Genomic DNA, 26,857 nt, shown 5'->3' on the forward strand with positions numbered 1-26,857 from the left:
CGTAAAAACTTAAGGAATTCTTCTCACATAACACGATGTCAACAAACGAGGCACGGAAAAGTCATTTACTCAGGGAGTTTCCTTAGGGACATGAAAAAACTCCACTGACGACGGAACTTTCACCATTTGCTTATAAAAACCAAAACTTGTCATATGTTTGGAATGGCTTCTTAATTCTTACGATAAAAGAAACGAACACAAAAATATTACATTTTGTTCAAAGTCTAAGATTTGAAACATTATGATAAAGATTAACTTATTTTATAGAATGGAAAATGGTTAAAACATATTAGTGACATTTTTAAAGCTTAAGAGAATTTTGTAACTAAAATGATTTTAGCGGAAGGGTATTCCAATATTTCCAATCCTACAGTGATTTAGTGAATGATTGCTGGATAAACCCTAAAAACGCGAAAAAAAGATGTTCATGATTTTCTTGCACGTTACTGCCCAATTTTCAAAAAAGAGTCTTTCTGACTTATTACCTACTATCCCGTCAAATAAATTATCATTCCATCAAAAATAATTTATATTCTGGATTGACAAAACATAATTTGCCTACCTTATTTAACCCTGTAAACGTTCAGCTGGCAACCAGTGATAGCTTTATAAATGAGATGAATCAATCAAGACTACGCACAATATAATAACTGCGTTATGAGAACAATGACAGATTGTACGTTCATCGATCAAAGCCAGCGGCTTAAATGGTTTAGTCTGAAGATTTTGGGTAAATTTATTATTAAGATATTGTACTCATCTATTTTATTTTGAGAGGAAATAATATATGGGTAGGATGTTTTTGTGGTGTTCTTTTGGCTCAATTTTTGGTTGTGAAAGGATAGGTGAGAAAAATTCCATAGGGTACATATTGCTGTCAGAAACATATTTTGTTTCTGCAACTAAATTTTGATAGACAAAGATTCAGTAATTAAATCTTAGATAGGTAGCCTTAGGTTCGAAATTATATAAACTAAATTAATTTTACTAACATTCTTAATTACTATTGCTATAAAAAATGCAATAAAATTGTTTTTGATAGCCTAAAATTAATGAAAGAATCTGGGATTTAAAAATGTTTTCCACAATATTTCAATATTATGTGCTTTGTCTTTATTATTATATAGTATTAACCAACACTTATTTTTTAAATAATCCAACATAAACAAGTAATATTTGTAAATCTCAACGTAATAAGTTATTATGAAGAGTAAAGCCGACACTCATCTCGGCCGGTGAATTAGCATTGCCATTCAGAACGGATGGCAATGCAAATTTTATACCAGTGTTACTGTCACTCTGACTGTTTTTATTAACCTTCATTTTATTACATTATAATAGGGACAGATTTATTTTTATTTATATGAAAAGTTTAATAATATCATAGATTTATGTGTTCGAGTTTCTTATAGAAAAAATGACAGGGCTTTGTTAATTTTTCGCTGTAGTTGTGTATATTTACGGCATCGGTTTTTTTTAAGAAGCATAATTTTCGTTTTTCTTTTCTATTTTTTTATTATTACGGTACGGAACCCTTCTTGCGCGAGTCTGACTCCCACTTGACCGTCTTTGTTTTAATAACGAGGAGAGACACTACATGAACAAATACATCACAAAGTATATAGCAGAGCAAATAATTTGGAAATACTACTTGACTATATTATTCTTATTCATTTGTTTGCTTATTTTGTTAATCTTTAGTTGTAGCTTGGAATTCTGTTATAAGATGTTTTGTTTTGCTTGGCATTTTTTTGTAAAGCATATTCAGTAGCGTACATATCACCAATACCCAAAAAATAACAATTATCTACGTTTTTGGTTTTTTCAGCATATTATAATATTATACCTTTGTTTTTATAAGGCACTGCAGCTCAAACAAAATTATGCCATGACGAGATAATCCACTCTACGCCTTATCGTTGATCGATCTCAAAGTTATGAACGGTAACAGGTGTCTCAAAGATCCCTTTTAGGAACGGTCTCAGATAAAAAGTGATTTACGAGCCTGCCTCTGTGGTGCAGTGGTGTAGGCGTCTGCTGATCACTGTGGTTCAGGTTTGATTCTCGTGCTATTGACATTAAAAAAAATATTTATTTGAAAGTTTTTATAAGCGGTCTCGAACCTAGAATGCGTTTGTTTTGTTTTATGGAACCCATATTGAAAATGACGAAACATTTATTTAATTTCTTCAAACTGCCGTGCCTCTATGGGGTGTTTAAAAGGTATTTTTTTGCCTTGGCTCGATACGTTACCAGGTATCTAGATACCAAATAACGATACCCTGAACTAGGGAATTAATCATTGCTGTCATTTAGATTTACCTCCGCTTCTTTGAAAACTAAATAATTCAGTCCCTACAAAATTAAACACCATTAATTCTATCAAGTGGCAACTATAAGCTAAATTGATGAATTACGGAATGCCGCTTCGAAATAGAATTTTGTGTTTTAGTGCATTTTAATACTGTGATTTTATACTCACAGAATTCGCTAAGGTTAAAGACTGAGATCTAAATATTATGTCAAATTATTATGAAGAAAATAGCTAGCCGGTTGTCGGTAGTCGATAGTGGTAGAGAATCGAGGTACTGTACCTCGATTCTGCCAAAATGTTTCCTACGACCCCCGTCAGAGGCGCTGATCAGATTTTCATACAAAATTTCTCGATGACAGTTCGGTTGTCGGTAGTCGATAGTAGTAGAGAATCGAGGCACTGCTCACATGATTTAATCGATATTGACAATTACCGACACATCATGCTGGATACTATTTAGTTCACAAGTATCAAGACTAAAATTTGGATATTGTTAAAGAGCTGCCGAAAAGCGAGCGTTTGACGTTTAAAATCACTTCAATAAATAGTTCTTGTGAAATACGCTAGAGGCGCTGATCCATTTCTTACAGCAGGTTTAGTTGCTTGGTTATCAATAGTGGATACTGGCAGGAAATCGCCTTTCAGAACAGATGAAATACGAAATACGGCATTGAAATGGAATTTCATCCGTCTGTGCAATGTCCAGGAAACAATAGGTATTCTAGCGTTTTGTGTGACACTCGGATGATGGGTGATGTATTCAGGGAATGGACGGCGCATACAACGTGTGTTCAGGAATGTAATCTTTGTATTGTGTTTGTACTTTTGTTTTGGAACTAGTTCGTGAATTAAAATTTTAAGGAAGACTCTTTCTGTGTTCTGGTTTTATCGACAAAAAATATTTGAAATATATTTAACTTGTATTTATAGCTCCTTGCTTATATTTAAATATTGTTTATATATTTAGATTAAATAATTTTAAGTCTTGAACAGGACAAATACATGTGTATAATGCGTATAAGTAACATGGCACAAACAACTTTAGAATATAATAAACAATATTTGCTTAGAATGCCTATGTTATTTCAAGCTCAGAACAGATTCGGAATGTTTACAAAACAATCACAGCAATATCTAATCAACAAGAAAATCGTGACAAAGTTATATTAAGATCATCTATCCTGCTTCAACACTGCTTATCAGAAAGAGCCAGAATTTATCGAAGCAAGTAAACATTAATTGAACTGTATCCTAAACAAACAAACCCTTTGACATTGCATTTTGTTGACGAAAGCTTAAAGTTTGACCGACATCCATCAATCATGGTGCCTCTTCGATTTATCGAACCTTTTCTGATCTGAGGGTTTTTATAAGGGTTATATGGGTTAATTAGGGTTATAAATGCATGGAACGTTTTGCGGTGCCACATGTGGTCGAATCTATTAGATTGATGATTGAAATCAGAAACAGAGGCAATCAGGAATCATTAATCCATTTTTAAACATAGCATTTTTAAGTTCAATTTTAAAGAACAAGTATCTTAAAAGCTACGCAAAGAATCTTGAGGAACATCTTAATTAAACACTCGAATAATATTAATCATTTTCCCCGTATGTTTAAATAGAGGCAAGAAACGCCATTAGCAATTATCTCGGCAAACTTTTTTGCTTCAAACATTATCATATTTTCATACATACATACACAATACACATATATGTACATACATACATATATGACCGTCGTACTGCCCACAAAATATCAATTTAATTTTGTGTATTGTCTCATATTTGATCAGAATGAATTAAATTCAAAGTTAATTTAAAACAATCAACACAAATTCCTCTTTAATTAACTACTTAAACAAATACTCGTGACATCTAAAATATTGTTCACATTTTCATACAAAATGGAAAGACCGTTCATAAAACACTTGATTCGAGGGAATTAAAAAGCAATTATATTTTGATTGCGAAGGAAAATTTAAATTCACTCTGTTATGGCCGCTGCGACACAATTAGATGAAAATTGGAAAGTACTGAAATACATATTTATGATTTAGAAAAGTTGGAATGTAGTTTTATTTTATGTTCTTTTTATTGTCTATAGTTTTTTAATTCACTTCCTAATTGATGCAGTTGTGCAAAGTCATAATGCTGGTCACTTGCCTACAACTTAGAAACTAGCCAACTTCATATTTAACGAACAACGTCAAAACTTATTTATTGATATATTTTTAAAGATTTAATAAAAAATTAACCTTTAATGACACACTACACACTAGCGCTATAAATTTCCCGTGGCGCAGTGGTTAAGATCGCTCGCCGCTATCATTGCGTCGGTAAATCGTGGATTCGATTCCCACTCGGAACAATTGTTTGTGCGATCCACAAATAGTTGCTTCAGGTCTGATTGTACTTTGTGTCCGTTGCATGTACTTTTTGAAAAGTCCCGCGTCACAAGAGCAAATCTTAACGCGGGAGTGTTTTTTTTAAAAGATAAAAAAATAGTAGATAAACTTATTTTTGTAACCAAATATCCCCAAAATTCTTTGATAAAATCCTTTCACTATTCACAAAAACACTTCTATGAGAACAACAAACAAAATTACCAACAAACTATGACTCATCAAACTGACACTGCCACGTGCCAGACCTCCGTATACCAATTACGTGCTCTCCATCAATTCTGCATACCCTCATTTGTCTTCAAGGAACCTGATCCTCGCCATAATTCAGGTAAATATGTACCTACCAGTATGCCACAAACTTTGAGTAAATTAATACTATTATCTTCCGGACCATCTTGTAAGGTATACCGCGGAATAGGCAATATTATGTTGTGCAACTTGTGTTTTTCATTTGTACACAGTAAAATATTGATATTAAATTGCCTTTCTTAATAAGGATTTCTTAACATAGATGGTAAGAAAGCCTTGTGAGTTCCTAAAAGTCATTATAGTAACCAATCAGAGCTCTGAAAGCGAAAGGGAGTTTTCCCAGTACTAGGGTACAAAAGCTATGGATTTTTTTAGACCACGCTTCCAAAGATCTTTAAAAAACCTGGTGTCCTTAAGTCCGACGTTTACGAAATGTTTGACTATTAATTGTTAAAAGAAAGGACCATAACTTGAATACTAAATTATGTACTGTTTTTCAAAAAAGCTCCTATGTTGCGCAACAAAATACCTATATTTCCAAGTGAACTGAACACTTATCTCGCCCGTGCGATCTCGTTTAAGTTGACACTGTTTGTGCAGCTGGAGTCCGCACTCTAGATAACAGAATATTAAGTTTTGTGTGAATAAGAGACGTGATCTCAATGTTAAATGCTTTTATTTTATTATAATGGATTGCTTGCAGGATGCTTGAAGGAAGGAATTTTTTATTTTCTATAGGTATTGCTTTATTTCATTATAATTGGAGACGTAATAAATCTGTTTTTAGCTATACTTGTGACGGTTTTATTTGTAAATGGCTGTAAATAGAACAAAACGCTTAAGAGCTATTTTACATCTATTCATAGACTGCTTCATTATACCGTAGGTGTCTAAGATAGCCATCTGCTCTAATCTCAGATACAACAATGAAATGATTGTCAGATAATATTGTACTGTCTCTATGAATACATTCAAACAAGTAACCATTTAACACAAAAGTTTTAAAAACAACTCAAGTCTCTTAACCTCAAACTTTTACGTCTTAATTCTACGCCATAAAATTCCTTCATACACTTTTATCCACAAATAAAATGTAACTTTACAATCTCTAAAACAACAACAACATTTAAAACAAAACAAATAAATAAACTACTTCATACAAACGTTTGAAAATATTTAAAAGTATATGTTCAAAGAAAATATAACAAGTACTAGTCACTACTTTCTAATGTACTTTTGATCCTATTTCACAAGTCGTTTGCGAAGTGAAGCGAAACTTTGTACAGGGAAGCGGTGACGTCATTAATGTGTATGTTGTGTACTCGGCTTTATTAAATTTAGTGTATTTTAGGAGCACGATATAATTTACTTAGGGAGAGAATACAGAATTTTCAAAATGTTATTATGTTTTATTGAATTATATTTATTTTTGTATGTTATTTTGGAGGTACTTTATTTATGCTAAAATTTTACTTTATGCTCTTTTTACAAAACATTTATTTTTGTTTTGTCGTGTAATGGAGAAAAATACGTTATTGTTTAACAAAATCTTATACACGACAACGAACGAGACTTTTGAAATGTTATTATCCCTATGCTGTCTCTATTAATACGTTATGCTGTAAAAATATGGTTGGCACAATATTCTTCTTCTGCTTCTACATATTTCAGAAACTGCTATAAAATACATCCAGTCTCTACAATTGTTCAGATATCGAGATCTTCAATATTCTAGACGCTCCTCGCCTTTGTGAATGCGACAATAGATACAAGACAAATTGGACCCAGAGGTACAGGTCAAAAGACTATGAAGCAGTTTTGATATACAATATTTACGAACTTGCAGCGATATATTCTTTGCAGAGTATGTTTAAGAAATGTATTTTTCGTATAAGACATTTACCTTTGAGTTCCAAGTTAAGTATTTAATTTAAAATTACTATCAGGAAACACATTGAAACTATAGCGTAGCTGCAATAATATATATTGTAACTGTACATACGCACTGTATTATTATGACAAATATTAGTGCCAATCAGAACTCAAATCATAGTTTGTGAATTGTTAAAACTAGCTTTATTATTTCCCTAATCAGTCAATTATTTTATGGCTAGCCCTTGCTGTTTTTGTCCTCTTCTCCTAGCTAGAACTGGTGCTTACGATTATCATAAGTATTCTTAACACAAATAAACAAAGCGTACCTCGTTCTTCATCCCCCAACAAAAAAAAAGAAACAAACCAAACAAATCTTAGAACCTCATTCAACAGACACTCTAAGCTCGTTGAAACAACAATAGCAAAGACTACAGGTCAATATAGGTGTTTCAGTCTGTTATTGAACTTCTATTTTAGTTCCGAGCTATTTCAGGCCAGCGCGCTCGACCGCTCGGAAAATCATGCCTTGGTTCAAGTAAATACCTAATTTATTATTAAGCTTAAAATGTCAAAGATGGGTGAAATTTGTGGTAGTATGTGTACGTTTTGAGAATTCAAATTAGTAACTACTAAAAAAGGTATTGTAATAGTAGATAATTAGTCATTAGACCACAATGAAACTGGTAATGATAGGATACGGTAGATACCCAAAATATTTCCTAAGCCATCAGCCAAATAGAATCAAAACATACTGTAAAAAAATTGCCTTGCGTAGTCGCCTGCTGAGTTCCTTCTTTACAAATTAATAATGTAAATTTTCTATTTCCAACATTTTTAAATAGCAACTTCTTTTACTAAGCAATAGTAAAAAGTCCTTTAGTGTTACCTGCGTGACAATAGCCTTCACAGTTATAGAAACGTTTAGGATACTAATTAGTGTAACATCATAATTTTGCATCACACATCAATAACAAAACAGTAGCAAAGTAATTAGTGTTCTATTTACGTTCAATGAATTATTAGACAATACGCGCAGGTGTTCTATCTCCCATCTGTTACGATATCGACGAGTTGAGAACTTGTGACAGACGTGACTAGGCATGTAATATTTCATTGAAACTTTACCTGTCTATTAAGATAATTATTCATATGTAACTAACTAAAATTTATAAAAAACTAGCGGACCCGACAGACGTTGTCCTGTCTACACGTCTTCAATTTGAAAATTTTAAACTTTTTTTAAGAATCTAAACCATACTCAGATCCCCTTGATCACACACAAAAAATTTCATCAAAATCGGTCCAGTCGTTTAAGAAAAGTTCAGTGACATACACACTTACAGAAGAATTATATAATACTAGCGGACCCGACAGACGTTGTCCTGACTACATCGTATGGACTTGACATCGTGACTGGCATACGTCTTTAATTTGAAAATTTTAAACTTTTTTTAATAATCTAAACCATTCTCAGATCCCATTGAACACACACAAAAAATTTCATCAAAATCGGTCCAGTCATTTAAGAGAAGTTCAATGACATACACACTTACATAAGAAATATATATATAAAGATAAAGATTATATCGTTTTAGTTATGATATTTATTTATTTCGTTAACTGTTTCAGTGTTTTCTTTTTGCTTGTACGTAACAATATTAAAGACATTCTAGCACTAAAATAAAATATTGTGACGCTTAGATTTGTGCCAATACAAGTACGAAATAAGTACTTACACTTGCTTGCTTTTTTTTCTTTTTATTCTAAAGTGACAATTCGCGTCTGGATGCAAGTTCAAATTCCGATGTAAGATACTACTATTTAAACCCTGTATACAATCAAAAATGTCTAAGCTTTTTGATTATTGCAACATACATTATCCAAGTTATCATTATCTTATATTATTATACCCATATTTACTTCCAGATTACTGACGTTAAAGCAACAGAGTTCCTTACACCCTGTTTTATAAACACGATCAACTTCCAGCGGGTGAGTGAATTCACAACGAGTAATAAGCTTCTTTCGAGAAATAAAGAGGCTTAGGCGAGTATTCTTTATGAACATTTTCTTGCTTCGATATTTCTTACAGACGTTTTGGACGAAGGAATAGGTAAAAGACTTGATTGGAATCTAGTTAAGAGTTATTCAAATTGCAGATACGCAAATTGCATCCATTGTAAGATAATGATGTCTTATGGAAATGCAAACTTGTTACAGAATATTCATCAACGATACTAATTCTATAAAGATCTATAGAGTCAAAGTTGATTGAAAATACCCGTTTAATTGTCACATAAATGCTCTTATGCAAATATAATCAATGAAATAACTAGTGAAATAGTAGTACCTAGTAATGGTATTGGCTACTAACAGACTTTCAGAAGAAATCCCTAGATAGTAGTGCAACCTTTTTACTATTATATAGTGGGGTTGAAATAGATCAAATCATTCATCGTATTATTTTTAATTGACATCAAATTTTGCAGGTAGAAGAATCAAATTAGGACACACGACAATTACACGACAATCTCCTAACCACAAAGTAAAACCCTAACCCTAGAACATTTACAATGGATATAAAATATTTTAACTACACAAAGAAGAAGGAGAGTTGAAGAGTGCGCTATGCGTCGAAGTACTCCTCCGTATGTTTACATTTAACTGATTAAGATTGTTGTTATGATAATATTGAAACAAGTTTGATATGTTTATCAATGAAAGTTGCAATTATTTTGTCAACAAGTGATAATAACTCGATTCGTAATAAATTCAAGAGCGCGGCATTTTTTATACAAGACACCTTTTGTACTTCCTGTATGTAAAGAACTGGATTATGTTTTGAAGATATATAAAGGTGAGGAGCGGAGATCAAAATCAGACTTGAGTCAGCACACGTAGTCACTACAACTAAATCAAAATGTTCGTGAAGGTAAGTATTCCAGAATAACAGAACATTTGTAAAGTTTTCTGGCTGTGGATTTAAAACTATTTTTGGTGCTTGATTCTTTCGGGATTTTAATTTTTATTTGATTTCAGTACGTCGCTATCCTCGCCCTGGCCGTCGCCGTGAGCGCGTCCGACTTCTCCAGCTTCTCATACGGCGTAGCGGACCCGTACACCGGCGACTTCAAGAACCAGATCGAGAGCCGCGCGGGCAACAACGTGGCGGGCCAGTACTCGCTGCTGGAGTCTGACGGCACTCGCCGCACTGTCGACTACGCCGCCGGCGCCGGAGGCTTCAACGCCGTCGTGCGCAAGGACCCCGCCGTCATCGCCGCCGCTCCCGCCATCTCTTACGCCGCTCCCGCCATCTCTTACGCCGCTCCTGCCTACCCCTACGCTACTGGCTACGCCTACGGCACTCCCTACGGTTTCGCCAAGTTCGGAGCCTTCCCCTACAGAGCCGCTGCCTACCCATACAACCGTTACTTCTACTAAAAACACAGATGCCTAAACTCGTTTGTAAATAAAATGTTTATCCAATTAGACTGAATTTTGTAGTTTGCTTTTGAGGCTCCCAAGATTGGTTTGTTATAAAGTCATAATGTTTTTATCTCAACACATAAAAGCTTACAATATCCGGAAACATATTAATTTCGATAAAAAATACATAGCACGTGACAACATACGCAATAAATTTCGTGAAAAACAATCAGCAACTGTAACCGTGCAAATTGGCAATAATAATAAAATTACCGTGATACCACTTCTTAATTTTATTTTAAGATACCCATCCACACGAAACTTTAAAACCAAAAAAGTTCTTTCTTGTATCGAATTCTCATAACAGAATCATTTTCATAACAAGATGAATTTTGTTGAAGAATCTATTTCTTATTGATGATTATGACATGCATAAAATAACACACGATGGATATGTAAGTACATTATTTCGTTAATTTGGGACAATATTTCATAACACATGTAATTCACATAATAGTAATCAAAAGCCTATGACTAGCATCATAGGCTTTTGATTTTTAACTTGTAATATATTGTTTGCAGTGGAAAGCTATGGGGGGTGCCTTTGCTCAGCATTGGGATGATATAGGCTCATAAAAATAGTGTCAAACAGCTGACTCACGGCCTGAGCCTTTCTAAGGAAAGGCTTAGGGCCTTAGCCAACAGTGAGAAATAAATATGCTATGTTATTGTGTTATGTTGTTATTTATTTTTAATGTCTGATGCGTCATTGTTTTTTATTGTCGAACACGATCACAATCGCAACTTTTGGCCTCCCATAGTTGTCGTGTTGAAATATACGCAAGATTTTAGTGCTATTTTAATGCATGTGACATAGTAAATTAGTATTTTTTGGTCTGGTTTTTGACGTAATGGCGTATCGAGAATTGTGTCGCTAATAATGATTGCAAAGAAAAAGATTTATTAAAGACTTCCAAAATATATAACAAATCTGTAGTAAAGACTAACATTATCTAAAGCTGTAGCAGACATTAGTTGCGATATTTAAATTGGAAGATATAATCATTTAGCACGGGTTAGTACAAGTTCGGTATCTAGACCTTTACCCGATTCTCTGCCACTACAAAGTATCGAAAACCGGCTAGCGATCGAAAAATTTTGACGGGCCTCGTAGAAACTTTTTTGGCAGTACATTCTAAATGACGATAGCTAGCCTAGCTAAATGACGGTAGTCGATAGTGGTAGAGAATCGAGGTACTGTAGCCAAATTCTCTACCACTATCGAGTATCGACAACGGGCTAGCTATCAAAATTTTGTTGTTTGAAAATCTGGTCAGCGCCTACGAGAATATACAGTTTCTACGAGGTCCTTGATGGACATCGTAGAAAATGTATTTGCAGTACATTTTTAGCGTCAAACTTTCAATACTCGATGGTTCCGATAGTAGAGAAAGCCTCTTATTATTAGGATGTTAAGTTATTTGTAAAGATGATGCATGAGTGATTTGAGTAGACACAAAACTATTAAGTAAGCAGATAAACCATACAGATGTTAGAAGAAACAATGACATATGCTCGTCATGAGGTTAATGTCGATAGTAAAGTTTTTTAAATTCTTTTGAAATGTTTGTGATAAGTTATAACTAAATGTTCTTTGTCAACTTTCAAATTTATTGTCATGGCAATAGTAGGTATACAAAAAATAAATGTAATTATAAAATCTATTAAATTTTTATTTTTTATTCAGGAACATAATTGAGCTTCTTTTGCTTACAAAATGTACAAATCTTAAGTTGATATGAAGGTGCCAAATTTCTATACAGATTTAAGTTTCTAAAGATTTTGTAAGTAGTCCTATAACTTTTATTACCCCGTGCGACTGGTGTTTTTTTTTTAAATATGCGCCGATCAATTTACAAACTTATGAATGTGTAATATTGTTTGAATTTCCACAATTCTACCAGATGAATCCCATTTGTTGTCAATATGAGACATCAGACAATGTCTAAGTGAAATATATTTAAAGCTAACTGTAGTTCGACCATCTATAACTAGGGACAAGAAGCTAGTGAACAAGCACACCTATTTTTTGTATTTAAGATTATTCCAGTATTTATGGAATGTTGTTTCAACACTGCACCGATCATATCTTTATCTACGAAAGTTGTAATTGTAATCAAGTGACGATTATTCAATATGTAATCAATTCAAGAGCGCGGCCGTTTTTTGTACAAAAACTTCCTGTATGTACAGAACTGGATTATGTTTTGAAGATATATAAAGGTGAAGAGCTGAGATCAACATCAGACTTGAGTCAGCACACGTAGTCACTACAACTATATCAAAATGTTCGTGAAGGTAAATATTTAAAACACAATTCATACTATTAATAGTACTGTTACGTGTTGCAATAGTAAATATTTTATGCTTTAAATCCTTACAGGCATTGTTATTGTATTGTTCTCCTTCTTTTATTTGATCCTAATACACAACTTTCAGTTCGTTGCTATCCTCGCCTTGGCCGCCGCCGTGAGCGCGTCCGACTTCTCCAGCTTCTCATACGGCGTAGCGGACCCGTACACCGGCGACTTCAAGAACCAGATCGAGAGCCGCGCGGGCAACAACGTGGCGGGCCAGTACTCGCTGCTGGAGTCTGACGGCACTCGCCGCACTGTCGACTACGCCGCCGGCGCCGGAGGCTTCAACGCCGTCGTGCGCAAGGACCCCGCCGTCATCGCCGCCGCTCCCGCCATCTCTTACGCCGCCCCCGCCATCTCTTACGCCGCTCCTGCCTACCCCTACGCTACTGGCTACGCCTACGGCACTCCCTACGGTTTCGGCAAGTTCGGAGCCTTCCCCTACAGAGCAGCTGCCTACCCCTACAACCGTTACTTCTACTAAGAATACTGACACCTGAACTCGTTTGTAAATAAAATGTTTATAGAATTTTGACCGAATTTGGTTGTTTGATTCCAAATTCCCCATGACAGATGAAAGTTTAGATTACTTCTGAATTGTGTGAAGGTAAAACTATGTTTTTTGTCTTTTCAATCGTAACAAATTAATTTTAGGCCGTTAATATAATTGAAGTTATTATAGGACAGAAGTCTTAAAAGCACAGTTTCTTTAATTATTTGGGTATACTAAATTGCTAAGATAGCCTAATAATAAGTGTCCTGTTCCAGACTCCGGAAAATAGACATTCGGCTGTGTAACTTAAGAACTTTACTCAAGCCGAATCATCGCTGCTTCCAGTCCGTTTATATAAAGATAGGGCTAGTTAGACCTAACAAAATAATGGGTTAACGACTAGTCTTGAATCTTGAGTGCTTGTGTTTCGTATTTGACTAACAAATCTACTATGTTATTCTTGTCGACCCCTATTACAATCGTAGTCCATTATAACCAACGAGTTGTCACTCTCGATTTAGTATTAGAATACATTATAATAATAGTAGTTTGTAACGCGATGACTTTTTGATGAAAACGTCACAAAAATAAATATTTTTGCCGCTTGACATAGAAATCTTATTAAAACATCTTTTCAATCTCCCTTCCGTTCTCAGTTTCAAGCATTTTTGCTTAAATTCAATTAAAAAAGGATTATAATTTTAATTTAATAAACATTAATACGTATATTGTTATAATACTTTACGCTTATTCTATTTAGCAACACTTTTTTACTTTCCTCAACGTTACTAAAATCGTCACCATCAGCTGTTGACCTTTTGAACTATCAACAAAAGTAGTCATCTAAATCCTATCTGACTTTTTTCAAAGAACAGTTTGAAAGTTGCCAGCTCCATCGGTTTTTCTTCAGCCTACTTTCAAGATCCAAGTTTTATCTGTAAGAGAAAATCTCTTAGATCTGTATTCGATCGTGCCAAACTAATAGGAAACTAGATGTTGGGTATCTAACACGACTTGATACAAGTTTTTCAACTATAGTTTAGTTTAGTATATAGAATTGGTAGTGAAGCAGTTAAGTAAAAGATAGACACATACAATCACGCCTGTTTCCCGTGGCTGTGGATATAGACGCCATTTGTTACAATTTTCTAGCAGAAAAGCACAAAAATATGTCTGAAATATACATACATAATCACGCCTTTTTGCTACTGCTATCGGCAAAGAACAGAAACCGCTACTTGGTCCATCTTAAACATATTAAAAATGTTATGTAAACTTACATGCAATATAAAGTTTTAAACTTCTGTATTATAATTATTTTCTTCATACCGCAAAAGTTTTCAGAAAACATTTACGTAACTTCATTTGTCATTTCCCCATTTGCGTTTTATAATAACCAAATAATGTAAAATTTATTCGAAATGAAGTTCTTAAAAAGTACTTTGCAGATTCCGAGATATATTTCTGAATGTCTTCAAACTCATTCGTAAGCGCAGTATTGCCGCGGGTCGGGTCTCAATAATAGCGAAGCTTATAGCAGTACTCTTGTAAGTTGATTTTAAATATTGTCTATTAAAATGTGTGTATGTTTTTTTAATGCTTAAACTTCAATTTAATTAAAGCTTAAAGTCCTGATAATCGTATTTAGAAGCTAAACCCAGTTAAAATAAAAAATTGTTTAAAGAAAAATTGTTGGTAACTGACATGAAATATTATTATCCTTATCAGTGAGTGAATAAAACTATATTTTTTTATTAATGCTACTCAGTTCCGACTGACGACACAGGTATCCATAAGTTTACTTCTCAGTACATTATACCTACATTCGTAGAAAGGATTAAATTCGCTGTGACTGATACCTCGCCCCACTGAAACTTCACCCCCGTTGTACCATTTCGCATTCCTCCGAGCTTTACGGCCAGTTGGGACAATATTGCCTCCTCCTAGAATCTGATAAATAAAAAAAGTTTCGGCGCGAGATGTTTTTTATGTGACGCATTTTAAGTTGAATGTCGAGCATAAGAATAGAATTTTGACCTACTCCTATATTTCTATTTATTTTTGCTTCTGTAAGTTTATAAATTTAAATATTTTATACCATATTTTAAATGTCTGGAAATACCGTCCGTTTCCAAGCTGTAATAGGCAGAGCTACGATCTGTTTTGATAAACAAAGAGGAATACGATGTTGTAAATATTATTTCTTTGAGATAGTTTTTGCTCTCTATCCTTGAATAACGACAAAATGTATAATAGTTTAAAGCTGAACTAAAAACTTTTGTGCACGTATTATCGATTTACTGTGGTTTAAATAGCACTACAAAATTCAGTCGTAATTCCATAACATTTTATTTACACACGAGTTCAGGTATCAGTATAATTCTTAGTAGAAGTAACGGTTGTAGGGGTAGGCAGCTGCTCTGTAGGGGAAGGCTCCGAACTTGGCGAAACCGTAGGGAGCGGCGTAGGAGTAGCCAGTAGCGTAGGGGTCGGCAGGGGCGGCGTAAGAGATGGCGGGAGCGGCGTAAGAGATGGCGGGAGCGGCGGCGATGAGGGCGGGGTCCTTGCGCACGACGGCGTTGAAGCCTCCGGCGCCGGCGGCGTAGTCGACAGTGCGGCGAGTGCCGTCAGACTCCAGCAGCGAGTACTGGCCCGCCACGTTGTTGCCCGCGCGGCTCTCGATCTGGTTCTTGAAGTCGCCGGTGTACGGGTCCGCTACGCCGTATGAGAAGCTGGAGAAGTCGGACGCGCTCACGGCGACGGCCAGGGCGAGGATAGCAACGAACTATCAGAGAAGTGTAGCATTAGTATAAAAGTATGAAAAAATCAACATAATTAAGTTAGGTCATAAAAGTCCCTGTGTTAATCAAATTCACTAAAAACGCGTTATTGCAAACAACACGAAGTGACGAAAAGTGCTTGGACTCCCAAGACGACATTTTGACAGAAAATTAGGATTATTTTTACTGAGTGCTGAAAATGTGACGAATATATTGAAGCTGTGAATGTTCTCCCGGGAGAGAAATAAAGAAAAACGCTTGAGACTTTTTGAAAAATTGCTCTTTATGGACGATGGAATAAAATGTATAATTCTTTTTGCAAGCGTTATTAGTTAAGAAAGCAATTTTTAAAAACTTTTGGGATATTTTATACTAGAGAGAATAAACTTAAGTTCTTAAGCATGAATATTATTATTTCAATAACTAACAAAATTCTTTTGCCACGATATTTTTTGTTCAGAAATATCCTAGAACAATATATATAGAAATATTATTTTTCAAATAAACTGAGTATATTTACCTTCACGAACATTTTGATTTAGTTGTAGTGACTACGTGTGCTGACTCAAGTCTGATGTTGATCTCCGCTCCTCACCTTTATATATCTTCAAAACATAATCCAGTTCTGTACATACAGGAAGTTTTTGTACAAAAAACGGCCGCGCTCTTGAATTGATTACATAATATTGAATAATCGTCACTTGATTACAATTACAACTTTCATTGATAAAGATATATTCGGTACATTATTGTGAAAACAACATTCCGTCAATGTAAAAAGAATTTTATGTGTTTCAATATTTGGTGAGACAGGGTTCCTTATTTGCACTTTGTAATGTTTTTATTTATTTTACTTAAATCAACTTACGGTCGAAACTGTTCAATCCGTTACTTTGTGTCTAATACTCAACAACTTGTAGGTAGTACTGACAAGCCATAGGTCTCAGATTAATTAAGGTTTAATGTTATTGTGATCGCTAGATCAATGAAAAATATATTTTAAATCTTCCATTGCCGACCATAGGTCAGACTTCATCAGCAAACTTTGACGTGAGCATTCCATTGGTGCATTCCATAACTGTTAACTGCTTATTAGCATTTTAGTCAAAGGGGTTGTAAAGGGCATGCTCAAAGTTTACTTCAATTATCCCCGAGCTAAATATCCGTACTTTTACACTCATCATTTACCGAAGTGTGTAATAATGTAGAGAGAAAAGGTCAGTAGCAAAATAATTGTGATGGAGTCTAATTGCAGTCTTCAGACCACTGGTTGACTTATTATAGTTTAAAACAAAAATATAGAGTGACATTTAAGAACAGGTGAAAGTGAAAACGTGAGTGAAACAGTGCAAGGACATTCGTGCGTCCGGGAATTTCCTATGATGGTCTTGTTTACATAGTAATAATATCTACAGCCAGTATAGTAGCACGATTTTGTACAGTCGGTAATATCGAGTCCCGAGAGTTAGACATTTAAAATGTACTTCAAAAATAGTTCTTATGACACCCGCTACAGGCGCTGATCAGATTTTCCTATAAAATAATTCGATAGTTAGCCGGTTGTCGGTAGTCGATAGTAGCAGTGAATTATGATATAGCACGCTGTGGTATTATAATTTATCAAATAATATATTTATAAAAAACCGAGTAAATTTTACTACTCGTAAACTAAACAGAACTTGCGCAAATATTTAGATGCTATATGTTCCTCAAACATCATAAAGCGATCTATTTGGTAATTACTCTGTTATAGTTTCACACTATCCAGATCATACATAATAAATTAGAGCAATTAATTTACCTTATGTGGATAAACATGATTACTTATATGTACATACATTAAATACGTACATAATACCGCGCCTGTGTATTACAGTCTACACTAGTCTGAATTACAGCCGCGTTTTACCGTGAACAATCTTAGTCCCATGTGATAGAGGGCGAGCCTATTGCCATTACCGAACTCCGGGCTCCTTTTAAGAATAACCAAATAAAAATTAGAAAAAGAGCGATAGCACATTGTCTCCACTTTAATCGAACTAGGGACTTTCTCGGATACCCAGAGACAGTTAGTTAACATGATTACCTACTTGGGGTAGATAAAGACACTCGTTTACAAAAAGATCGTGTTTGTGTGATAACGCAACAACATTATACAAAAGGCAATCAACGCATTACAAATGTCAAGCCTTTGATTAGCAATGTTTTGCGGTCTCTTTGTTTTAAATGGAGTCACAAATTAACGAGTTAATTTAACAAATTGATCGGCATGTGTCATAGCAGAAAGCGTTTCGTTTTACATTTGAATAAAAGTTGTTGGACGAAATATGAGACTAGGTTTTCTACTGGTTGATCTGAAACTACTAAATGCTGGTTGCATATATGTATATATATATATATAGCATCTTTTGCCTTCCTGAAATGGTCTGTCCAAATCAAACGATCAAATTCAGTCAATATTCCATAAGCATTTTATTTACAATCGAGTTCAGGTGTCAGTATTCTTAGTAGAAGTAACGGTTGTAGGGGTAGGCAGCTGCTCTGTAGGGGAAGGCTCCGAACTTGGCGAAACCGTAGGGAGTACCGTAGGCGTAGCCAGTAGCGTAGGGGTAGGCAGGGGCGGCGTAAGAGATGGCGGGAGCGGCGTAAGAGATGGCGGGAGCGGCGGCGATGACGGCGGGGTCCTTGCGCACGACGGCGTTGAAGCCTCCGGCGCCGGCGGCGTAGTTGACAGTGCGGCGAGTGCCGTCAGACTCCAGCAGCGAGTACTGGCCCGCCACGTTGTTGCCCGCGCGGCTCTCGATCTGGTTCTTGAAGTCGCCGGTGTACGGGTCCGCTACGCCGTATGAGAAGCTGGAGAAGTCGGACGCGCTCACGGCGACGGCCAGGGCGAGGATAGCAACGAACTGAAAATAATTAAGCAGTGGTATTACATTTCCTCAAATAAAATAGACTTAGAAGGAAATAGCAAAAAATAACTAGTCTATTTATATCTGTAATAATCTTTTGATGCTGAAGAAAAAGTAATATTTTCCTAAAAGCTATTTTTATCCAGTTCGAATAATAATTTGGACCTTTTAATATTCTAATGACAAAATGAAATTCAGCTTATTTTTACCAGATACTGGGAATATGACAAACACATTTAAGTTTTGAGTACTCTCTTTAGAGAGTTAAAAGTTATAATCCACTATTTTAAAACTCTGCTAGAAAATCGTCTATGCGATAAAAACTATAACAATTTTTGCAGGCGTTTTAGTTTTCGTTGTTTGTTGATTGGACGATACTTTTAATCAAAATGGTTTTGAGAAAAACTCAATTTGTTTTTTAAAACTAGACAACTGCTTCAAATATCACACTATAAAATAATTCCAGTGATATTTACCTTCACGAACATTTTGATTTAGTTGTAGTGACTACGTGTGCTGACTCAAGTCTGATGTTGATCTTCGCTCCTCACCTTTATATATCTTCAAAACATAATCCAGTTCTCATACAGGAAGTTTTAAAGCCGCTTTTGAATTCATTACAGATTGAATAATCGTCAATTGTTGACAATTGCAAATTCGCGACTTTCGTTGTAATGAAAATAGACCTTGATTTTTAAACAGATATAAGTGACTAGCGGCTGCCAGCGACTTTGTCCGCGTGGACTTTAGTTTTCCCACAACACTTTTTTAATGTTGATATTTCATAATTTCCCCCCTCTCTCCACCCTTCGACAGGGAATTTCCAAAAATCCTCTATTAGTGCTCCTCTACACTTCCTAATATAAGGAATCTCCATACTAAATAAAAACTATCTACACTCCGTAGTTTCGGCTGTGCGTTCTCTCATCAGTCAGTCATTTAGTAACGGAAGAGTTTTATGTATATTAAAGTAAATGTTAAAAGAGCTTAAGTGACAGAAGCTTAATGGTTATGCCGACAGCTTTGAAGGTCAGTGCAAATTGCGATTGTTGGGTAAGATAATTGTCAAGGGGTTGTGTTGTCGCAGTTTTTATAATTATGGAGCAAATGCTGGACAGTGGCCAAGTGGTGTAGTTCTTTCTTTTTTAACTTTTGTTTATTGTGTATGCTGGACGTGAAACTTAATTGCATTGTTTTGAAAAAAATCTTTGGTAAGTATTATTTTGATAGTTCAGTTATAGAACTCTCTCTCTCTCTCTCTTCCTGGCTATTCGTCCCATATGGTTGTGGGTCAGCCTTCCTTACACCTTTCCTCCACTTCGCCCTATCCTTGACGTCGTCTTCTTCAACCTCACATGCCTTCATGTCTCGCCGCAACACTTCTGTCCACGTGGTCTTGGGTCTCCCTCTTGGTCTTTTTCCGGGGACGGACAGCTCCAGTATCTGGTTGCCAGCGTAATCAGGTGGTCTTCTTTTAACATGTCCATACCATCTCATCCTGCTTTCTTGCAGTTTATCCGCAATATCCCGTACACCAAGGCTTCCTCGCACGTACTCGTTGCGGATCTTATCAAGCCTGGTGACGCCGCACATCCATCGGAGCATTTTCAGTTCAGTTATAGAACAACTTTAACAAACTTTTTTGGAATGAACAAGGCATAGTTAAACCTTTGTAAGGATTCAAAATATACCTTGAACTGGTTTAAGTATTTTTCATTATTTAAGGACTTGATTAACGCTTGCATCATACTTTCAGAAGCCTTTGCATGGTTGCAATGATGGGCAGAAATTATTATCATTTTTATTTAAGCCATATTCTAACACGTATCGAAGTCACTTTTCTATTCTTACATTCAGCTGCATCTGCTTTATCATACACCTAATACTAAAACACAAATCAATCTTCTACAAAAAATAAATCAATTCCAAAATATATTCCACACTACAGTTGTCACCATTTATCACTCCAATTTAAACAATAAAACACATATACGTCCAACACCAATCATTCATAGTGATTGACAACTGAAATTCACCTTCGACAAGTTTTTGAGCAAAACAAACTACGGGAAAACGATAAAATAATTCACAAGGATAGTGTGAAATTGTAGAACTTTAAAATTTATATACGTTTTATATAAAACTCTTATTGTTGTGATAATTTGTAGGTTCATTGACCTATTGGCAGGTGACAATAAAGCGTATAATTATAGCCAAAGGAAGGAAATGCAACTACTCTGTTGAGGTTCTATGTTTGATGAGGTAAGTACGAGTATAATAATTTGAATTATAACAAAATACTATGTAGCAGTAATGTTGCGCTTTGTTTACCATGTTGCAATAATAAACATTAAAAAAGTCACGTGTATACTTGCTTTAAACGAACAACTAAAGTTTTCAAAGTACAGGTGTAAATATAAAATTGTTTTGATCACACTTATTCTTTTTAACAGTAATCTGATATTTATAACTGATGACAAAACTTTAGAACGAGTTTCAAATACTATTCCGAACAATTATTTGCCTAGTTTCCAATTCCCATATTCTACATATTATATAATAATATATGTATAAGGCAGCAAACCCTAGCAATACGAAATACAACGTTGCACCGAATACTGAGAACTATTTATTATTCTGAAATTGTAGCGCGTCAAGAGGAAATGTACTCCGGGATGGCCTTTGTCTGTCCACATTACAACGACACAGTTAGTTTCATACCTAAAGGCTTTTCTCCAAACAAGCAGAGTTGAGTCGTGGTACTTTCAACTGACAGTCATAGCGACATTGCTTTGAATGCAGCGTTTGTAAATTCATTAAACAACTCACATTTTATTTTTGACAGCTAGTGGGCTTATGTCACGTATCTAGTCGACAGCTAGTTTATGTCAAATAGATGATCACAATTAAGTACATTGCTGCTTCGACGTAACATGTTAATCACTTTAATCTAAGGGAGAAAGCAATGTACAGCATAGTGAATTTCAAATAGTTGTCAATTGAGATACGTGATAGCCCTTCTGTGTAATTTGTGATAAAACGTCAAGCAATGTTTAGGTTCATAAAATACATGTACGCGTTAATTTCCACACAATTTTTGGTACGAAACGGGCAACGCGAAAGTTTAAAGTTATGAAGTTAAGTTTAAGTTTGTTCGTATCGTTATATAATCAGAAGATAAATGTTAACTTAAGCCATCCATGTTAGTTTCTGGCAAGGCTCTGGTCATACTCTCTACATATGAATTATTGACGGCCTAAAAATACCGAATATAAAATAGGAATAAAAATGTAATTTATCCATATCCACTGCGTACATATTTAAAAAAAAAACAACTCCAAACTAAAAATGAAAACAACTTTGTACAATATTTAAATAATAATGCTGAACAGAGTAAAGTCGAAATTAAAACAAAATCTCAGTGAATACAAAAAATACTGTAAAATGTACCAACATAAAGCAGAAGATTAAACATTAAGAGGAATATACGAAGTTAAACTCTCAGCTGGTGCCTCGTTAACAAGATAAAAAGTTTGTAGGCATTTTAATCTCACGTTTTCGGACTTAATAAACTTTAAGACAGACGGCCAGGATTATAACTTGTTATAGAACATTATGATGCTAATTAAATTTTATGTTACTATTATTAGGAGTTTAGGTAACGACTCTAAATCAGCTAAAGAATTTTGGTTATGATTTTCTACTAGAATTTTATGCGCATTCGCGGGTCTAAAGTGACAGAATAAAGCGGCCTAAAGTGACCAATTGTTGATGATGACAGTGGTTAATGCAGTTACAATTGGTCCATAAATTAGCTGTTGGAATTTGGTGTCCGTCCGTCCGTCTAAGTGTCCGTTTTGTTTTGAAACAATAAAACACACTTATTATATTATAAATGCAAAAAATTAACTGTCACCCTTGCAGCCAAATGAGTGGTTCAATATTAGTGAAATTTATGAGAGACAGTTGAAGACAAGGATAAAACACAATAGTATTTAATATTATGTTAAAATCATCGCGTAAGAAAGTTTAAGGGAATGGAAGTTTGCGTGCGAGTAAAGTCGCGCAATTAAATGAATATTCCATAAAGTTAACTTTAAAAAAGGGTATATTAATCATCAAAAGCACTATTCTTGTCGTAGTCTTGTATTAAAAGTATAAGACAATCCATTCGTGTTCAAGGTTACGATATTTACGTTTTATTACATGGGCTTGTTTAATCGTGGTCTATATTATGATACGAGTGCATGCTAAAAATAACATACGCCAAACAACTGTTGTAAATCTCAGTTAAAAGGTCAATGGTAGTGTTTTAATATTTTTTTACTTTTACATCTTGAATAAGTATCAATTAGCTGTTTATTTTAAACAAAGTTCTGATATTGCACCCCATTGAATAACTTTCCTATTTATTTCATACGATATACTGATTGGGTACCTAATATAAATAGCGTATTTTTAAAGAACTTACTTTCAAAAAGTAAGTCAAATTTAAAAATTTTGTTTTTTTAAGTTTACGATGGGTACTATCGGCGTGACAGTTAAAATTTACGTAGGAAATGTAATTCTTTCGGAATACGTTAGGGACTTGTTATGGCTGATTAATTTTAGATTTAAAACATTTCGATGGTTACCACGTTATCAAAATTGGTAGAAAATTGCTTCTTTGCACTGATTACTTCATTACATTGGTAAATATAAGTCCTCATTAAGGCCTCAATGACATGACAAACCAGAGCTGTCCCAGAACGACATCATAGCATTTAAATTACAAATGGAGACCTGTATCGTAAGTATTCCGAAATGAAACAACATTTTGGCGTTCTGCCCAAACATGTTCAAAACGATTTTAAAATACGTGCCTTCTTACCTTCAGACTGATCGTTACTTTTTTCTTTCAATTGTAAGTTTCAAATGTAGTGCATAAACTACAAAAATTATGGATCTGTTTTGTTAAATTGTCAACGTTCTTTAGGAATATTGTACCATAATATCAAACCTAACTGTTTAAGTTACAACTAAGTTGCTACGTTAAACATAATAATATGTCTATTTTAACAAAAGGAGTAAAAAAGTTCAGAGCTTAAATGTTTATTTTAAAACATGACATCACAAAGAAACGATATGTTATTACAAATATGAATTAATATTTCAAAGAGAAATGGAGAGCAAAAGATAAACGTTAATTAAATCCTTTTAAACTCACATCTACCATTAAAAATAAACCAAAATACTTCATGTGAATTTCATTAACATAGTAAATGTCCATTGAAAAATACAAGGTTTTCGCGCGCTCAATAAATATTCAGCTCAATTTAAAATGCAAAAAGCATTTAATCTACGGTTGCATCATTTTTATGCAGTACGACATAAAACGAGGGATGAAATAATTGCTTTCACTGTATAAAATATCGTTTTATATACTTTTGCCAGTAAAAACAGATAATATCTTGGCAATCCTTGCAAATTTAAGGTTGTTAAATGAATATCGAACATAAAATTCTACGAGTTTTTGATCTGCATTGTGTTGCAGCAGACATAATAAGGCTGCAGTAGATTACCATTTGTCAGTAAAACTATAGTTTGCTGTTTGCCAACAGTTTTGTGATACGGGAGAAAATCTGTTATAGGTGCAGACCTATATATTTTTAAACTACAGAATTTTTGCCAGAATTTACTGTGTTGCTTTTTTTATTAAAGTGTATGTATGGCACTGACAAAGTTTATAAGAAAGGCAAAAATCGTTACCTAAATTTGATAATTTATAGTAAAAGAAAGTAATTTCTATATTCAACGTAATATAACCACACAATTTCGTTCTATACCAGTCCAAAACCTCAAGCTTTTCAGCATTATTAAAAGAGAAAACTGTCCCGTCATAATATAAATAAAGGCAAAGCCATCACTCTTTGTCTCTGAGCGTATCATGTTTCATGTTAGTAAATAGCTCTTAACTCTAGACGGAATCCTTGTAGAAAAATGGATGATACATCTATCATAGTAATAACGACTCTGGCTAAATACCTACTGTATAAAAATAGCTTAGCACACATCACTGAAATTTTTGCCTGGCGCTGATTCTTTTCTTTTACTGCAAGTATTTAAATTGCAATTTTCTTTTTAATTATTTTTAAATTACTTATTTTTTTCTTTAAATTATTAATTTTAATGCATTAGTAACTTTTCTGTCGATTTTGTTTGTGTATTAGAAGTAACTGAAACGATCTAGGATAAATAAATATAAGAACAAAAGATTTTCATAAAATTGCAAACGATTGAAACCTGTCATATTATATTATGCTAGTTATAAATACAGAATTAGTCCTTCGTTAATTTCTTCGATCTCACAATTTTATTCTGATTTAACAATCATATTCTAGATTCAATCAAACTGAGATAGGTCTAGTTTCAGCTATCTAATATATTGACCGCGTCTTAGATAGTTTGACCTGGTCGATCCGTCTAAAAATCAGCATACATTTCTCAACTCTTTCTTCCCAAACATTCGACCTTTTCACAAACCTTAAGGGATATATTTCATAAAATTGTACATAGATAGTTCATGATTAATGTATGAAGCACTTTTTATTCGAAATTCGCGTAAAGGCTGGAGTAGAAGTAATAAATAACGACTTACAAGTACAAGTTATAAGTGAGAAAATGTATAAAGATTCTGCTCCATTACTTCAAGTTTTAGCTAAAGAAATATATATAAACCTGCTTCGTAAGCGATTTAAATGGGGATAAATCGTTTGAAGATAGCTAATGGTTTAGTCTCTGAAAGTAGGAAGTAAAAATAGTGATGTGACTGTAGTATAAAGTGATCGGAGATTAGCATTTAATAATTTAGTAAATAGTTCTTGCATAAGCCATGGGCGCTAATCAGATTTTCATACAAACTTGGTCGACAAGGTGTTTTATTTGTGATAGGAAATCGCCCCAAAAATTAAAGTACAAGTAAAGTAAAATACTTTGTATCTGTTTTTTGGTTAACAATAAAAAGAGTAATATTTTTTTTACATTGCAAATGAACCGGTTCAGTCTCATTAATGGTGTCTGTATTTTTTTCCGAATTAACTAGTTAAAATAATGAACGCTTGTTTCCTTATTTTAACTATTTAATTGTCACCTCTGCTTCTGTACCTACTGCGTTAAATTGATGCCGTCATTTAACCCCTACAACTATCACTAAAACAATTCATGGGTAAACTAAAGTCACATAGTGATTAAATGTGTCCTGAAAATTCGATTAAACCATACAACTTTAAACAACAGTAACTTAAGCTCGCAGAGACACGTCTTTGCGAAAATTAATCTAATGTCTATTGAGATAGGCTTCAAAATGGTTTGCACTAAGGGAGGTCTTATAAACAACCCATGATGTCTTTATAGACTAAGATAACAACTTGCAAACTTTAGACCCGAATATGGAGTTTGTTTTGAAATAATTAAAGTCAGATTATTAGACATACTGTTGTTTGTCTTTATTGAAGCGTGCTAAGGACTTGTAGCAGTTGAAGGTCCTGTTTTAAGAGCCTCTTAGAGAGCGGGCTTTCTCTGATTAGCGGTCTAACTAAAGTCTATCCGACTTTTGGTGTTAGTATGGAAATTGCTACTGAGGCTTTATTTCTAAAAACAGAACACGGTATTTTTAACAAGGTTCCCGGGTCTTTAACTATTTCCGTGCAAAATTTTATTAATATCGTTATGGCCGTAGAAGCGTAACGAACAGACGGACAGGCAGACTAGCAGACTTGTATATTTTGTTTCTAGTGGGGATTTTGAATTTTTAAGAAAAAAATATAGGAGCCGAAAATATTGAAGTAATTAGTTACAGGTAAAAGTCTGAGTTACGAATTAAATACTAAAACTACATATTATCAATATTTATTTAAATTCAAATGTAGTACTATTTCTATAACAACTTTAATCCTTACTTACATTTCACAGCAGCTTTTAACTCCAAAATGTCTCTTGTCTTATAAAA

At 34.3% G+C, this 26,857-nt stretch overlaps 5 protein-coding genes across 8 annotated transcripts in view; 2 read left to right on the forward strand and 3 right to left on the reverse strand.

The window, feature by feature from the left end:
- Pde1c (Phosphodiesterase 1c) overlaps positions 1 to 26,857 on the reverse strand; it is a 519,661-nt gene that overhangs the window by 464,870 nt on the left and 27,934 nt on the right. The window lies entirely within an intron of this gene.
- On the forward strand, positions 9,731 to 10,509 carry LOC142987079 (larval/pupal rigid cuticle protein 66-like). Its single transcript, XM_076135629.1, has 2 exons — positions 9,731 to 9,777; positions 9,885 to 10,509. The coding sequence occupies exons 1-2, from the start codon at positions 9,766 to 9,768 to the stop codon at positions 10,284 to 10,286; spliced, it is 414 nt and encodes a 137-aa protein (XP_075991744.1). The 5' UTR covers positions 9,731 to 9,765; the 3' UTR covers positions 10,287 to 10,509.
- Positions 12,594 to 13,228, forward strand: LOC142987676 (larval/pupal rigid cuticle protein 66-like). The gene is made up of 2 exons (XM_076136600.1): positions 12,594 to 12,629; positions 12,771 to 13,228. Exons 1-2 carry the CDS (start codon positions 12,618 to 12,620, stop codon positions 13,170 to 13,172), a joined length of 414 nt encoding a protein of 137 aa, XP_075992715.1. The 5' UTR covers positions 12,594 to 12,617; the 3' UTR covers positions 13,173 to 13,228.
- Positions 15,515 to 16,537, reverse strand: LOC142987674 (larval/pupal rigid cuticle protein 66-like). The gene is made up of 2 exons (XM_076136598.1): positions 16,482 to 16,537; positions 15,515 to 15,966 (listed from the first exon to the last, which is right to left on the reverse strand). The coding sequence occupies exons 1-2, from the start codon at positions 16,491 to 16,493 to the stop codon at positions 15,565 to 15,567; spliced, it is 414 nt and encodes a 137-aa protein (XP_075992713.1). The 5' UTR covers positions 16,494 to 16,537; the 3' UTR covers positions 15,515 to 15,564.
- On the reverse strand, positions 18,410 to 19,400 carry LOC142987675 (larval/pupal rigid cuticle protein 66-like). The gene is made up of 2 exons (XM_076136599.1): positions 19,347 to 19,400; positions 18,410 to 18,867 (listed from the first exon to the last, which is right to left on the reverse strand). Exons 1-2 carry the CDS (start codon positions 19,356 to 19,358, stop codon positions 18,466 to 18,468), a joined length of 414 nt encoding a protein of 137 aa, XP_075992714.1. The 5' UTR covers positions 19,359 to 19,400; the 3' UTR covers positions 18,410 to 18,465.

Source organism: Anticarsia gemmatalis, chromosome 3 (genome assembly GCF_050436995.1).
Source record: "Anticarsia gemmatalis isolate Benzon Research Colony breed Stoneville strain chromosome 3, ilAntGemm2 primary, whole genome shotgun sequence".
NCBI classification, from domain to species: domain Eukaryota; kingdom Metazoa; phylum Arthropoda; class Insecta; order Lepidoptera; family Erebidae; genus Anticarsia; species Anticarsia gemmatalis.